The sequence below is a fragment of the Dasypus novemcinctus genome, chromosome 13 (genome assembly GCF_030445035.2).
Source record: "Dasypus novemcinctus isolate mDasNov1 chromosome 13, mDasNov1.1.hap2, whole genome shotgun sequence".
Classification (NCBI taxonomy): domain Eukaryota; kingdom Metazoa; phylum Chordata; class Mammalia; order Cingulata; family Dasypodidae; genus Dasypus; species Dasypus novemcinctus.
The window spans coordinates 61992413-62010151 of record NC_080685.1 but is presented as its reverse complement, the minus strand read 5'-3'; the positions used below and the strand labels follow the sequence as shown (position 1 = coordinate 62010151).

Genomic DNA, 17739 nt, shown 5'->3' with positions numbered 1-17739 from the left:
CATTTGGGGGATGGGGGATGAACCACACAGTGCTTAGCATGAGCTGGAAACGACCCCAGGAACCCTCACTCAAGCCATTCTATTTCCCATAGAAAGCAGTTGGCCTTTCTTGGCCTCAGGCTCGCTCCTCTCTGGCCTCTCTACTCCTCATAGCATCCTCATAGTGTGTTCAGGCCCAACTTCTTCTGAAAAATGGAACCTCTCCTCCAACCCCTCACTTCCTCCATGGCTGTAGGAAATTTACAGCCTCAGGTCACCCTGAAGAGCCTGAGGTGAAGGCAGGCTCCTCCTGATTGTCTCCCTTCGCACTCCAGGATGGACCCTGACTCTCTGAGTATCTTGGAGGCAGTTATAAACTATAGTCCCTTCAATGGGACTGAGTAAAAGGCAAAACTATAAATTTAAAAATCCAAGTTAGAACGTGTCCCTTGAAAATTATTTTCAGAAAGAAAGCGTGGTAACTTTTGTTACTATGTTTTCAATTTCTCCCTTACCCCCTTTCCTCTCAGAGGGATTCAGCTTCATTTCCAAAAAATGCATAAGATAGAAGGAGACTAGAATTTGGGTTTAGGGTTCCCCACCAATCTCCCCCACACACTAGCCAAGTCAGCCTCCTTTCCTGCACACCCATGGTGTGGATCTCAACAGAAAGGGAGGAAGGGTATGAGATGGAACATGAGGGAATATGTCCCCACAGATCTGGAGGGTGCCTAGTTGGCCTTGTAAAACTCTAGATTCCTGCATCTCAATGATCCATGGGCTAATGCACAAAGGACATTTCTTCAGACCAGTGGCTTTTAAGTGCATTCTGACAGTCCTATGCCAGGGGATGGGCGAAGCTGAGACTTCCTATTTGAAACCCCCCAACTGCAAGCCTAAGAGATTATCTACATTACAATATCAGTGTCAAATGGTGACCTTTCTAGGTTGGTTAAGCCTCAAAAAACTGGTGACTAGGAAGCTTCAGATTCTAATTCCAGGGTGTGGATAGGACATACTTCTCCAACCACCACAATGACCACATGAGAGAGGAAGGGAGGAAGTAGAAGACAGAAAGTAGTGACTCTACCTGAATTGTTCATGAAGCATGCTCGATGTAACTTCCCACTGTAGAACTCCAAGCCAATGATAGCAAACATTAGGATAGCAAAGAAGAGCAGAAGGCCAATCTGGAGCAGAGGCACCATGGCCTTCATGATGGACTTCAGCACAATCTGCAGACCTGGAGGGAAGCAAAGGGAAGGGCAAATGGAAGGCTTGCTTGCCACCATGTGATAGAGAAGGTCCCATTTGTCCTGCCCTAGGAGGAGAACAAGTCTTTGAGGGAAAAGACCCACTGGGCCTGAGATGATGAAGACAGTTCCCAACGGGATAATCCAGACAAGTCAAGCTAAAGATTGCCCTCACCCCTTCCCCCAGAAATCAATCCCTTCTTCCTCCTCACCATCTCCTCATCATCTGCAGGCCTATTACTCTTTCTTCATTTGTTCCACCCATGCCATCTCCTGGATTTCTCTTAAAGAGTAAAATTATTGGAATATGCTCCTTTCCTAAACGAAATTAGGCCTATCCCTGCTGGACTGTAAGTCCTATGAGAACAGGCACAAGTCCATCTTTCCCATCACTCTATCTCAGAAGCAGCTCTCCCATGCATCATCAGGAGATGCATACTTATTAATAGTACAATCATTATTAATAAAATGCCATACCCTTTGACCCAGCAACTGTACTTCTAAGAATGCAGAAGAAAATCATCAGAGATCTGAATAAAGACTAAAGTAAAAGGATGGTTTTTCAGTCCTAGTTATGTCTGCAGAAAATTGGAAATAACCTAAATATTCAACAACATAGAAGCAGCTCGATAAGTCACGACACATATGAGAAAGACCATAATACAGATTTTTTAATTCATATTTTTTAGTAATTTTTGATGTCAGGAAAACAATGTTTATGACAGGATCCAAAACTGTATATACAGTATGATCCCAATTATTAATATATTAAAATATATAAGTAAAAAATAAATGAAAAATATACTAAAATGTTACCAAAAGTTGTTTCTGAGTAATAGGATAATGAGAGCTTTTCATTGTTCTTTTTACCATTTTTTTTACTTTCCACATTTTCTATGAAGGTCTTCCATTGTCTTTTAAATCAGAAAAAAAGGTGTTAAATTTAAAAACAAAACGTCTTACCAGACTGTTGCATCCCCACTATTTGTTACCACTGGGACTTCCTCCCAGTAGGATTTTTTTTTCTTACCCTAAATTCTCTTAGGCCCTGGATCCTGTTAAGGACACATGAGTAAAGAAAGCTATTGGTAGAGAAGGAAGAGGAAAGGCAGATGCTCACTAGGTATCCCTGACACGAGCTTCAGGGGCCTCAGGACGCGCACAGCCCGGAGGGTCCTCAGGTCCACGTGTGTGTTGAAGTGGGTTCCTGCGGTGGCCAGGATGCTGCAGATGGAAAAACAGAAAGGTCAAGGTTACCATAGGCTGGCTTTCACCCCTCTGCTCCATTGAGAGGCAAAATGGGGTTGAAGCAGGATCAGCCTAGAAAGCACACAAAGCTGATGCCTATTGCATGTGAGTGCACCTGAATTTGAGTGAATCACCAGTGCTTCTGAGTGGAATTAAATTTAGCCATCTTCATTTTGAAGGAAGAAAACTGATCATCAAAATTCAAAATTATGAACAAAGCACAAGGACCTCACAGGTCCCATTCCTAACCCCAAACCTTGTCCCCTACTATCCCTTCTGTGCATTGCCGACCTTCTTTACCCATTTCCATCTTACCAAGGTCTTTACTTTTTTATTTCAAAATATTCTTGGATTCCCTTGTCCTCTATGTCATTCAGGAAATTTCTCAGGATTAACTACAATAATCTACCTTGACATTGAAAATTTTTACTGAACAAATCAATCACATTCATACTTATAATTGGGGACTAAATTCACTGGTCCCCATGCAGCAATTTTATAATTGCCAAAAGCCACTGTATGACCTGGATTGGGGATCTTTGCTTCCATTTTTCACATTTCACAGCCATATACAGAAATGAACACACAAAAATACACAAATTCATAACAATCCTATTAGATTGTGTATAGCAAGTACCTCATCTTGAGAAGACAATTTATTTCATATAATCCCATAAGACTGCAGGTACTTTAAAGGACAAAGACACTTGATTATTTATAAAAGGCACAGCAGGAAATGAAGAGTCCAAAGAACTGGATTTAAGTCCTGACTCATTCACTTGAGAATTGGGTGACTTTAGACAAGTCATTCCATCTACATGAACCCACTTTCCTCCTCTAAAAATGTAGAGTACCATGCCGTAGGTAAAAAAATATCCAAAAATTAAAAGGACATGTCATTGGCTATTGAGAGTTCTGGGTGAGTCCACGATGGCAGAGTAGAGAACCGCAGGCAGCACTCTCCCTCTAGAAATTGTGGGAAGGAAGGCACAGGGAGGCCTTGCCAGGCATAAGGGAGGCCAGGGGGCAATAGGTCAGGGTAGCTGGAGAGGGAGGGGTTCCAGCTGGGTAAAGGGGAGTCGTGCCAGCCCCAGAGAAGAAGGGATGGTGCCAACCAGCCCAGAAGAAGATGAAAACGGCCCAGCCAGCCCTGGGGAAGGGAAAGCCATGCAGCAGGCTCTTGGGGAGACAGGAGCTACTGAGGAGCAATCCCACAGGCGGGCCTGTGCCCAGTCTGCTTAGGGCCCGGGAAAACCAGGCGAGTCATGGGGAAATTTATCTGGAGAGGATTTTTTCCCTCTCTTTTTTCCCCTTTTTTTTTTTCTTTCTTTCTTTCTTTTTGTTTTGTTTTGTTTTCTCTTCATCCGGGTACTGGCAGAGAGGTTGGCTGTGGGGTGAGTGGCAGGTACAAACAGCTGGAGAGGGGCAGACTAATTGAGTTACTGGTGGCCTGAGAGGGAGGCCTGTTCTCCCTCTGTGTGTGTGTGTGTGTGTGTCTGTTTGGTCTGTCTGTCTCTGTCTCTTTCTGTCTGTTTCTCTCCACCCAGATACCTGCAGAGAGAGGGGTTGGGGATGACTGACGGGGCAAAAGAGGCAGCCTGAGAGGAGAAGCCCAGCATGTCCTGGTGGTCTGAGAGGGAGACCCAGATTTTTGTTTCCTTTTGTTTTGCTTTGCTTATTTTTTCTCTTCCTCTCCCTTATTTTCTTTCCTTCTTCTCCTATTTTTCTTCTTTTCTTTCTTCTCTTCCCATTTCTCTTGTCTTTTATTTTTTGCCCTTTCATATTTTCTTTTCTTCCTTCCTTTTTATATTTTATTTCACCCTTATTCTTTTTTCTCTCTCCTTCTCCTTTTATCTTACTTTTTTCCTGTTTCTTTTTTTCACCTTTTAAATTTTTATTCTTGCTTACTATTTTCCACTCTTATTACTTATTTTTTTTTTAATTTTTTAATTTTTTATTGACTTTGTAATAATATTACATTAAAAATATATATGTGAGGTCCCATTCAACCCCACCCCCCCACCCCCCCCTCTCCCCCCCCCCCCAACAACACTCGTTCCCATCATCATGACACATCCATTGGATTTGGTAAGTACATCTTTGGGCACCTCTGCACCTCATATACATTGGTTCACATCATGGCCCATACTCTCCTCTATTCCATCATGTAGGCCCTGTGAGGATTTACAATGTCCGGTGATTACCTCTGAAGCACCATCCAGGGCAGCTCCATGTCCCAAAGATGCCTCCACCTCTCATCTCTTCCTGCCTTTCCCCATACCCATCGTCCACCATGTCCACTTTTCCCAATCCAATGCCACCTCTTCTATGTGGACACTGGATTGGTTGTGTCCATTGCACCTTTATGTCAAGAGGAGGCTCAGATTCCACCTGGATGCTGGATGCAATCCTCCCATTTTCAGTTGTAATCACTCTAGGCTCCATGGTGTGGTGGTTGTCCTTCTTCACCTCCATCTTAGCTGAGTGTGGTAAGTCCAATAAATCAGATTGTAGGTGCTGGAGTCTGTTGAGGCTCAGGATCTGGCTATCACATTGTCAGTCCAGAGATTCAAATCCCCTAAATATATCTTAAACCCCAACATTAACTGCACCTCCAGCACATTAGCATGAAAGTCTTATGAAGGGAGATCCCATCTGAGTCCAGATTCATCACACATAAACACCATTTCCAAAGAGGGGCCATCTGCCCTGGTAGTTAACCCCATCGGCCATGACCATAACTCCCATGGGTCTCTTTAGCCCTCAAAGGAACCAATATCTGGGGGTTGTATCTGCTTTATCTGTCTCTCTGACTCTGCTCAGTTGTGCATGAGGGCAAACCTTCTGCCAGCCTCCAGACTCTTTTTTAGAAACTCGTAGCCATATAAACTCATTTCTCCTTTCCATTTCCCCCTTACTTTAGGTCAAACAGCATTTTAAAGTCATGGTATTTTATGTAGACATGGATATTCTGCTGATCCGCATTGAACCTTCCGTATAAGGTCATTTTCCAGTTGCATCATCAGTTGGTAGTTGATAGTGGTCCCTCGTTGCCAGGGAGGCTCATCCCCGGGTGTCATGTCCCACGCTGGGGGGAAGGCATTGCATTTACATGCTGAGTTTGGCTTCGAGACTGGCCACATTTGAGTAACATGAAGGCTGACAGAAGGAAATTCCCAGGCACAAAGTTGCTCTAGGCCTTGTTATTATTTTGGGTTTATCAGCTCACAAGCATAGTCATTAGTATCAGGGGCTCACTGTTGAACCCTCACTCCCTCCCGGTCCCCACCACTGTACCTGGGAGACTGTCGCTGCTCCCCTAGGGACCACGACAGAGCACCACTGGCCAGGAACCCAGTACCCCCCCTACTGTGGTTTTTAATTGTTGCCACTATGAGTATATCCAAACATTGCCATGCACCCTGGACATATGTTCTGTACCGCTCCCTGTCAGTCATATATCACCTGTCATTGGTATCCCATACCAGTATCCCTCCATTGCCATTGTTGAAACACTCTGTGATCCAGAACTCCCCGAAATTTGAAGCCCAATATAATGTCATGGTCCCTTACTAGGGAATGGCATATAGCGATGAGTTTAAAGGATAGATAAAGAACTTGGATAAAGTTAGATAAAGAACTTAGATAAAGAATGTTGACTTGAAAAAATTCCACATCCTATTTTTTTCTTTTTTTTTTTCTTTTTTTTTTCCCCCCCCCCCCTAATTATTCAGCTTTTCTTCACAGGAGTCCTAGACCACAGCAATGTATATATATAATATACAGCACTCTCACACATCCACCAGAAAACCTTTTCCCTTCCACAGTGATACTCTTACGCCCTATTCATATCATATTTACTTAAAGTGATGTACAGAGTCTGAGACATTAGCTTTCTAACAAGGTGACATCTGTGTTTACATTATGGTGCATACTTTAGGATACACAGTTCTTTACATTTTTAGTTATCCTATGTTTTACATTATGGTTTACATTATCAGTCTGTCATCTCCTATATGTTATGGTGTAATATTACATGTTTTATATCCATCCTTGTGTACTCTCAAGAAACTCCTCTCTTACCCCCCATTTACTTTGGTTCCACACATTTAACGTCCATTTTCCCTTCCACCTTGGTGCCCTCAGTGATAACCAACCTCCGTTTCCTGAGGAGCCACTTCCAGAGATAGATGGAATAGTGTTCAGGGCCTAACTTGCTCAACTGCCCCAATGCCCTGGGAGCCACCCTTTCTCTCGAGGGATACAGTTCCCTCTATTGGATGGCATTAGTCCTCCCCAGGATGTGGGTCCACCCCCACTCTCACTACTTGGGTTTCTACCCCATGGTGTCACCCACTCTGGCAGAATGAGCATTTAGACATTCCCCAGGAGCCCTTCCTGCATCAGACCCTCCCCTCCAAGCATTCTAAACAGGTAACCCTCTTTATTATATTTTGATATGATTTTCTTGGCATTTTACTCTCCACCAACACCTGACCCTCTCCTGGTTCGTATGCTACCCCTCCCTCCCCCCACTTTTGGGCAACGTTACCCACCCGTCCCTCCCCAGCCACCCTCAAACCCGCAAAGCCCCAAGCAAAGGCAACCCCTTGCCCCCCTTTTATCTCTTCTTTGTGTTCATACTTACCACCATCTCGTCTTAAATTCCACCCCTGCAGACATCGGCTCATATCCTTCCTCCACCCTCCGATTTCCTGCAAGCCTATCGTTCAGTCTCTTGCTATCTAGGGCAGCTTGTTTATTTCATATCATTGAGGTCATGTAGTATTTGTCCTTCAATGTCTGGGTTGCTTCACTCAACATAAGGTTCTCAAGATTCATCCATGTTATCACATGTGTTTGTAGTGTGTTTGTTCTTACAGCCGAGTAGTATTCCATTGTGTGTATATACCACATTTTATTGATCCACTCGTCTGTTGATGGGCATTTGGGTTGATTCCAACTTTTGGCAATAGTGAACAATGCTGCTATGAACATTGGTGTACATATATTGGTTTGTGTTCTTGTTTTCAGTTCTGCTGGGTATATTCCCAGCAGTGGTATTGCTGGGTCATATGGCAAATCTATGGCTAGTTTTTTGAGAAACCGCCATACTGTTCTCCAGAATGGTTGGATCCTTCTGCATTCCCACCAGCAGTGGATGAGTGTTCCCCTTCCTTCACATCCTCTCCAGCACTTGTATTCTTCTGTTTTTTTCATAGCTGCCAATCTTATGGGTGTAAGATGATATCTCATTGTGGTTTTGATTTGCATTTCCCTGATAGCTAGAGATTTGGAACATTTTTTCATGTGCTTTCTTGCCATTTGTATTTCTTCTTCGGAGAAGTGTCTGTTTAAGTCTTTTTCCCATTTTTTAAATGGATTGTTTATCTTTTTATTTTCAAGATGTAGGAGTTCTTTATATATGCAAGTTATAAGTTTCTTATCAGATATATGATTGCCAAATATTTTCTCCCACTGTGTGGGCTCCCTTTTTACTTTCTTGACAAACTCCTTTGAGGTGCAGAAGGCTTTAATTTTGAGGAAGTCCCATTTATCTATTAGTTCTTTTGCTGCTCGTGCTTTTGGTGAGATATTCATAAATCCATTACCTATTACAAGGTCCTGTAGATGTTTCCCTACACTGCTTTCTAAGGTTTTTATGGTCTTGGCTCTTATATTTAGGTCTTTGATCCATCTTGAGTTGATCTTTGTATAAGGTGTGAGATGGTAATCCTCTTTCATTCTTCTACATATGGCTATCCAGTTCTCCAGACACCATTTGTTGAATAGGCCACTCTCTCCCAGTTGAGAGGGTTTGGTGGCTTTATCGAATATTATGTGGTTGTATATGTGAGGTTCTATATCAGAGCTTTCAATTCGATTCCATTGGTCTATATGTCTCTCCTTATGCCAATACCATGCTGTTTTCACCACCGTAGCTTTATAGTATGTTTTGAAGTCAGGTAGTGTGATTCCTCCAATTTCGTTTTTCTTTTTCAGTATGTCTTTGGCTATTCGGGGTCTCTTTCCTTTCCAAATAAATTTCATAGTTAGTTTTTCTAGTTCCTTAAAGAAGGCTGCATTGATTTTTATTGGGATTGCATTGAATGTGTAGATCAATTTTGGTAGGATAGACATCTTAATAATGTTCAGTCTTCCTATCCATGAACAAGGAATAGTCTTCCATTTATTTAGGTCTTCTTTGATTTCCTTGAACAATCTTGTATAGTTCTCAGTGTATAAGTTCTTTACCTCTTTAGTTAAATTTATTCCTAAGTATTTGATTTTTTTATTTACTATTGTGAATGATATTTGTTTCTTGATTTCCTCCTGATCTTGCTCATTATTGGTGTACAGAAATGCTACTGATTTTTGCGCATTGATCTTATAACCTGCGACTTTACTAAACTCATTTATGAGTTCTAGAATCTTCGTTGTAGATCTCTCAGGGTTTTCTATGTATAGGATCATGTCATCTGCAAATAATGAAATTTTGACTTCTTCCTTTCCAATTTGAATGCCTTTTATTTCTGGTTCTTGCCTCAGTGCTCGAGCAAGTACTTCTAAGACAATGTTAAATAGGAGCGGCGACAGTGGGCATCCTTGTCTTGTTCCTGAGTTTAGAGGGAAGGAGTCTAGGATTTCTCCATTGTAAACAATATTGGCTTTAGGTTTTTCATATATACTCTTTATCATGTTCAAAAAATTTCCTTGTATTCCAATCATTTGGAGTGTTTTTATCAAGAAAGGGTGCTGTATTTTGTCAAATGCTTTTTCTGCATCAATAGATATAATCATGTGATTTTTTTCCTTCAATCTGTTTATATGGTGTATTACGTTGATTGATTTTCTTATGTTGAACCATCCTTGCATACCTGGGATGAATCCCACTTGGTCGTGGTGTATAATTCGTTTAATGTGTTGTTGAATACGATTAGCAAGTATTTTGTTAAGTATTTTTGCGTCTAGGTTCATTAGAGAAATTGGTCTGTAATTTTCCTTTCTTGTGATGTCTTTGTTTGGCTTTGGTACTAGGGTAATGTTGGCATCATAGAAGGAGTTGGGTAATGTTCTTTCTGTTTCGATGGTTTGGAATAGTTTCAGCAGGATTGGTGTCAGTTCTTTCCGGAATGTTTTATAGAATTCACCTGTGAAGCCATCTGGCCCTGGGCTCTTCTTAGTTGGGAGATTTTTAATAACTGATTCTATCTCTCTGCTTGTGATTGGTTTGTTAAGATCATCAATTTCTTCTTTTGTCAATATGGGCTGTTTATGTGTTTCTAGGAATTTGTCCATTTCCTCTAGATTGTCATTTTTGTTGGAATATAGTTTTTCAAAATATCCTCTTATGATAGTCTTTATTTCTGTGGGGTCAGTGGTGATATCGCCTTTCTCATTTCTTATTTTGTGTATTTGCATCTTCTCTCTTTTTTTCTTTGTTAGTGTTGCTAAAGGTTTGTCAATTTTGTTAATCTTCTCAAAAAACCAGCTCTTGGTCTTGTTTATCTGTTCAAGTGCTTTCTTATTTTCTATTTCATTTAGTTCTGCTCTTATCTTTGTTATTTCCTTCCTTCTTCTTCCTGTTGGGTTACTTTGTTGTTGTTTTTCTAATTCCTTCAAATGTGCAGTTAGTTCTTCAATTTTTGCTCTTTCTTCTTTTTTGATATATGAATTTATGGCTATAAACTTCCCTCTCAGTACTGCTTTTGCTGCATCCCATAAATTTTGGTATGTTGTGTTATCATTATCATTTGTTTCAAGGTAGTCATTGATTTCTTTTGAGATTTCCTCTTTGACCCACTGTTTTTCTAAGAGTGTGTTGTTTAATTTCCAAATCGTGGTGTGAAATCTGGGCTTCTGTCCCTTGCAAATCTCCAGCTTGACTCCACTGTGGTCAGAGATAATGTTTTGTATGATTTCAATCTTTCTGAATTCGTTCAGCCTTTCTTTGTGGCCTAGCATATGATCTATCTTGGAGAATGATCCATGTGCGCTTGAGAAAAATGTATATCCTGCTGTGTTTGGGTGTAGCGATCTATATATGTCTATTAGATCGAGCTCCTCTATTATACTATTCAGATGTTTTGTTTCTTTGGTGATTCTCTTTTGAGATGTTCTGTCCAGAGTTGATAGTGGTGTATTAAAATCCCCCACTATAATTGTAGATGTATCTATTCTTTCACTTAGTTTTTCCAGCGTTTGCCTGACGTATTTAGAGGCACCCTTGTTAGGGGCATAGATATTTATGATTGTTCGATCTTCTTGACAGATTTTCCCTTTGACTAAAATGTAGTATCCTTCTTTGTCTCTCACAATTGTTTCACATTTAAAGTCTATTTTGTCTGATATTAATATAGCTACTCCTGCCTTTTTTTGGTTATTGTTAGCTTGTATGATTGTTTTCCAGCCTTTCACTTTCAATCTCCATGCGTCTCTGGGTCTAAGATGTGTCTCTTGTAGACAGCATATGGATGGGTCATATTTCCTTATCCAGTGTCCCAGTCTGAATCTTTTGATAGGTGAGTTTAATCCATTGACATTCAGTGTTATTACTATCAAGGATTTATTTGTGTTAGCCATATTTTGATTGGATTTGTGTTTGTCATATTTTGTTTGTATATTTTTTTTTGTCTTTTTTGTTGTTGTTGTTGGTCTTATACTCTCCTCCAACTTTGCCTTTCCTGTTTTTTCCTTTCTTCCTGCAGAACTCCCTTTAGAATTTCTTGAAGGGGAGGTTTCTTGTTGGTATACTCTTTCAGTTTCTGTTTGTCTGCGAATATTTTGAACTCTCCATGTTTGAATGCTAGTTTAGCTGGATAGAGTATTCTTGGTTGGAAATTTTTTTCCTTTAGTACCTTGACTATATCATACCACTGTCTTCTTGCCTCCATGGTTTCAGAAGAGAAATCAGCACTTAATCTAATTGAGCTTCCCTTGTATGTGATGGTTTTCTTTTCTCTTGCTGCTTTTAGGATTTTCTCTTTGTCTTGAGCATTGGATAATTTGACAAGTATATGTCTTGGGGTGGGCCTGTTGGGGTTTATGACTTGTGGAGTGCGCTGTGCTTCTTGGATATGTACATCTGTCTCTTTCAGTAGATTTGGGAAGTTTTCAGCCATTATTTCCTGCAACACTCTTTCTGACCCCTTTCCCTTCTCTTCACCTTCTGGAATGCCTATAATACGTATGTTTGAGCGTTTTGCATTGTCATTCAGGTCCCTAAATCCTAATTGGATTTTTTCTATCTTCTTATTGACCCCTTCTACTATCTGTTTGATTTCTGATGTACTGTCTTCCACATCACTAATTCTCTGCTCTGTCTCTTCTAGTCTGCTGATATTTGCTGCAAGTGTATTTTTGATTTCTTGAACTGTGGTGTTCATTCCCATCATATCTGTTATGTTTTTGCGTATGTCTGCAATTTCCCCTCCAAGTGATGTCTTCAGGTTGTTAACCTCTTTCATTACTGCATCAAATTTGTCGGTGATAAATGTTCTGAGATCTTTCATTGCTTGTGCCAAGTTTTGCTCCCCTTCGTGATTATTGGTTTGTTGATTGGATTCAGCCATGTTTTCCTGATTATTGGTTTGGTTCGTAGATTTTTGTTGCTTTCTGGTCATCTCTTTATTTTGACGAATTTAATCAGTTCCTTAGCTTCTTTGTCTGCTCTTGGAGGTTAATTAGTTGTTATTTTTGCACAGGTGTTATATCTTCTCTTTGTCACTTTTTTCTTCTTATTCTAGTTACTTGTTGTTGGTTAAGTTCACTTTAGAGGAAAGTATTAGTGTTGGGGAAAGGCAATTGTGTAAGCAAGGGAAAAGTGTAAAGTTGTATTGGTGATGTATGTTAATAAAGCAGGAATATGAGATCTGGAAGGATGGAGGTTAGATTCATGTAGATTGTATAGAGTTATAGCTGTAGGTAGAGTACCTTTTATGAAGTTGATGACTGAATTTGGGAGGAATATGGTATGAACTACACAGCTATTGTTTTCATGAGAGAGGGAAAAAGAAAAGAAAGGTAATAGTTTCAAGAGTGGATAATAGACAGAAAACAGAACAAAGGTATTAGAAATTAAGAGTTAGACACTTTGTGGATCAAAGAACGGGAGGTGGGGGGTGGAATATAGGAGAGACAGTAGATGATAGTGGATATCAAGATGCAGGGGAAGGGGGATAGTGTAGGTAGCCTAAATCAGTTCACACAGAAATGAGGCAGTGGAGGATGGGAAAACCCAGCAAATGTGAGGTGTTCCCTGTAGCACCTATTGTATACTTGAATTAAAGTAAAAATAAGTGGAAGATGAGGGACAAGAGGGAAAGAGAAAACCGAAAAAAAAAAAAAAAAAAAACTAATTATAATAAAGAAAAAAGAAAGGCAAGAAGAAAGGAAGAAAGAAAAAGAGGATGGGCAAACAGTGGGGAACGGATAGGGAGAAGAGAGATACAGGTACACACGTGTCACAATTGCAACACTATCTAAAACAACAACTTCCCCCCGCTTTGCCCTAAAACCCCCCCGTCTGTCTGCCCAAATGGGTCTGCAAGCACCTCCCTTCCCACAAACCCCCAATAGGCCGCCCAGGGCCCACGAACTCCCCGGTACTGCAGATGCTCAAAAAAAAAAAAAAAAAAAAATTAAGTAAAATTAAAAAAAAAAAAACAAAACAAAACAAAACCAGAAACCCCTCCGCAGGCCCGGCTCCGCCCGCCGCGGAGGCTTGGACCGGCTCTGCCCGGCTCCTCACGCCGCCTTGGCCTGGCCTGGCTCCGCCCAGCTCCGCTCGCTACAGCGGCCCAGCCGGCTCCGGCGTCCACCTCCCGCCACCGCGGCCTGGACCGGCCCTGCCCGGCTCCGTACCCGCGGCGGCCTGACCCGGGCCCGCCCGGCTCCAAACGCTACCGCGGCCCGCAGCCGGGGCCTACACCGGCCCCGCCCGGCTCCAAGCGCTACCGCGGCCCGCAGCCGGGGCCTGCACCGGCCCCGCCCGGCTCCAAGCGCTACCGCGGCCGGCAGCCGGGGCCTGCACCGGCCCCGCCCGGCTCCAAGCGCTACCGCGGCCCGCAGCCGGGGCCTGCACCGGCCCCGCCCGGCTCCAAGCGCTACCGCGGCCCGCAGCCGGGGCCTGCACCGGCCCCGCCCGGCTCCAAGCGCTACCGCGGCCCGCAGCCGGGGCCTGCACCGGCCCCGCCCGGCTCCAAGCGCTACCGCGGCCCGCAGCCGGGGCCTGCACCGGCCCCGCCCGGCTCCAAGCGCTACCGCGGCCGGCAGCCGGGGCCTGCACCGGCCCCGCCCGGCTCCAAGCGCTACCGCGGCCGGCAGCCGGGGCCTGCACCGGCCCCGCCCGGCTCCAAGCGCTACCGCGGCCCGCAGCCGGGGCCTGCACCGGCCCCGCCCGGCTCCAAGCGCTACCGCGGCCCGCAGCCGGGGCCTGCACCGGCCCCGCCCGGCTCCAAGCGCTACCGCGGCCCGCAGCCGGGGCCTGCACCGGCCCCGCCCGGCTCCAAGCGCTACCGCGGCCCGCAGCCGGGGCCTGCACCGGCCCCGCCCGGCTCCAAACGCTACCGCGGCCCAGCTCGGCCTGGCTCGGCCCCGCCCGGCCCCGCTCCGGCGTCCGCCGCTGCGGCCCGGCCTGGCTCAGCCCCACCCAGCGGGGCTAGATGCCTCGTCTCCGCCTATCCAAGAAGGGAATCCTCTACAGGTAGCTGGGATCTCCGTGTATATTTCACAGATGAATCCTCTCTGTTACCTTCCCTCCAAATCGATGTCCAGACACCTCCGGACCAGCAAAAATCCCGAAACAATCCGGTCCCAAAGAGTCTCCAACGCCGCCCAGCCGATTCCCTGCAGAAGACTCTAACAGGGATGTTCACTCAGCCGCCATCTTGCCCATCTCCCCTTATTACTTATTTTTATTGTCTCTTTTTTTTGTTCCTTTTCCTTCCTTCTTTTTTGTTTTTTTTCTTTTTCTTTTTCTGTTCTTTCCTTTTTTGTGGACCTAATATTTTTTCTGTTGAACATGGGAAACTACAAGAATATAGAATAATTGGAACCAAGTAATAAAGAGGATTTCTAATAGAAACTAAACAAAAACAAAATCCTAGAGTAGAAAGAGAAACTAACCAACTGAATAAGCATATCAAGATAAGAGATGCCTAGAAATCAGCAAAAAATTAGAAGCCATATTAAGAAACAGGAAATCATGACCCAGTCTAATGAACAAACTAAAAAGCAAGAAGAGACCCACAATGTATAAAAACTGATCAAGGATGGCCAAACAAATAGCATGAATCAACTAAACAAATGAAGGAAGAGATAAAGGATATCAAGAAGACACTGGGGAGACATACAGAAGAAACTGTAAATACACATAAAAAAGACAGTAGATCTTACAGTGATGAAAGACAATACAAGAAATTAAAAATACATCATAGGCACATAACAGCAGATTTGAACAGGCAGAGGAAAGAATTAGTGATATCAAAGTTAGGAAACCCAAATTATTCAGATAGAACAGATAGACACAAAAAATTCGGCAGGGATTAGGAATTGAATGACAATACAAAACACACAAAAATATGCATTATGGAAATTCCAGAGGGAGAAGAGAAGGGAAGGGGGCAGTAGGAGTGTTTGAGGAAATAACAGCCAAAAATTTCTCAACACTTACAAGGGACATAGATATATATGTCCAGGCAGTGCAGCACACTCAGTATAAATCCTAACAGGCCTACCCTGAGACACATACCTATCAGATTATCAAATGCTCAAGACAAAACAAAGAGAGAATCCTTAAAGCAGCAAGAGAAAGCATTATATAGAAGAGAAGCTTGATAAGATTAAGTGCTGATTTCTCATCTGAAACCATGGAGGTAAGGCATTGTGGTGCTGAAAGAAAAAGACTGCCTGCCCAGAATTCTGTATCCAGCAAAACTGTCATTCAAAAATGAGAGGGAGTTCAAAATATTCACAGATAAACAGAAATTCAGAAAATTTGTCAACAAGAGACTTACCCTTCAAGAAATACTAAAGGGAGTTCTGAAGGTTGAAAGCAAAAAAACAAGAAAGAGAGGGCTGGAGAAGAGTGTGGATTGGAAGACTATTGGTAAGAGTAACTAAAAGGATAAATAAATAAATAAAAATATGACATATATAAACCTAAAGGAAAAGTTGCGTAAGTAAGTACTGCCTTATTTTGAATGTTAATGAGTTAAACTCTCCAATCAAAAGACATAGACTGGAAAAATGGACAAGGAAATATGACCCATCTATATGCTGTCTATAAGAAACTCACCTTAGACACAGGGACACAAACAGGTTGCAAGTGAAAGATAGGAAAATGATTTTACACACAAACAGTATCCAAAAAAGTACAGGAGTAGCTATACTAATATCAGACATACTAGACTTTAAATGCAAAACTGTTGTAAGAGACAAAGAAGGACATTTATATATTAATAAAATGGGTACTCTACCAAGAAGAAAGAACAATCATAAATGTTTATGCACCTAACCTGGGAGCCCCAAAATACATGAAGCAAATACTGGCAAAATTAAGGGGGGATAGACACCTCTACAATCATAGTGGGGGATTTCAATACAACACTATCACCATTAGACAGAAAATCTTGACAGTGGCTCAATAAAGAAACAGAGCCCTAGAATAACGCATTAAAGGAACTAGACCTAATGGACTTATACAGAATATTACATTCAAAAGCAGCAGGATATACACTCTTCTCAAGTGCTCATGGATACAGACCCAAGCATATTCAGCCAACTGATATTCAACAAGGCCACCAAGCCTACTCAACTGGGACAGATGAGTCTCTTCAACAAATGGTGCTTGGGAAAATGGATATCCATATCCAAAAGAATGAAACAAATGCCCTATACAGAAATTAACTCAAGATGGATCAAAAACCTAAATATAAGAGCCAAGACCATAAAGTTCCTAGAAGATAATGTGGGAAAGTTTCTACAAGAACTGGTAGTAGGAAATGGTTTCATAAACTTTATGCCCAAAGCAAGAGCAATGAAAGAAAAAAATAGATAAATGGGACCTCCTCAAAATTAAAAACTTTTGTGCTTCAAAGGAGTTTGTCAAGAAAGTGAAAAGGCAGCCTATTCAATGGGAGAACCACCTATCTAATAAGGGCCTAATATTTAACATATATAAATATATCTTACATCTTGAAAATAAAAAGTAAAACAACTCATTTTTTAAAATGGGCAAGAGATTTGAATAGATACTTTTCCAAGAAGGAAATACAAATAGCTAAAAAGCATACTAAAATATGCTCAATGTCACTTGCTATTAGGGAAATGCAAATCAAAAGTAAGAGATATCAGATTACACCTATTAAACTGACTGCTATTAAAAAACAGAAAACTATACTTTCTGTTTTTTGGAGAAGATGTGGAGAAATATCAACACTCATCCACTACTGGTAGGAATGTAGAATGGTCCAGCCACTATGGAGGATGGTTTGGCAGCTCCTCAGGAAGAACTGCTATATGATCCAGCAATCCCATTATTAGGAATATACCCAGAAGAATTGAAAGCAGGGATGTGAACAGATATATGCATACCAATGTTCATCGCAGCATTAGTCACAATTGTCAAAAGTTGGAAACAATCCAAGTGTCCATCAGCAGATGAATGGATATAAAAAGAAGCGTTGTATACATACAATGGAATATTACTCAGCTGTAAGAAGGAATGAAGTATTGATAAAAGTGACAACACGGATGAATCTCCAAGACCATATGTTGCATGAAGTAAGCCAGGCACTAAATGACAAATATTCCATGAGCTCACTGATATGAAGTAAGGATATTGAACAGACTCACAGAGGTACAGTCTGGAAGATAGGTTACCAGGAGATAGAAAGAAGTAGACAGTGGTGAGCCAATGTTCAATCTGGGCAGAATTTATGATAAGGTGGATGGGAGAGGTTTGGCAGTTGTGGGTATGATGGTGGTACAGTGATGTGAACAAGGCTGATGATGCTGGAGTGTGAGTGTGAGCAAGGTTGGATGGGTGGGTTGGGCTATCCATAGAGCTGGGGGGTGGGGTGGGCTATCCAAAGAGGGCTGGAGGAAGGAGGAGCAGGTGAACTCTGGGGAGGTAGAAGACTGCGCTTGAGATTCTTTTGGCAATTATGGTGGAGGGGAGGCACTGGTGCAGGGAATGGGGGGGGGGGGGGTGTGGGGAAGAGTACCCCTGGGGCATGCCTCTATGGAAGATGAACGT

The 17739-nt window shown here is 42.4% G+C and overlaps 1 protein-coding gene across 1 annotated transcript in view; it reads right to left on the bottom strand.

Moving 5' to 3' along the window:
• Positions 1 to 17739, bottom strand: part of CACNA1E (calcium voltage-gated channel subunit alpha1 E) — a 439591-nt gene that overhangs the window by 234454 nt on the left and 187398 nt on the right. Inside the window, exons 5-6 of the mRNA XM_004461851.3 lie at positions 2353 to 2456; positions 1070 to 1222 (exon numbers count right to left, since the gene is read on the bottom strand). Of these exons, the coding sequence (XP_004461908.2) occupies positions 1070 to 1222; positions 2353 to 2456 (257 nt within the window). The remainder of the gene's footprint in view (positions 1 to 1069; positions 1223 to 2352; positions 2457 to 17739) is intronic.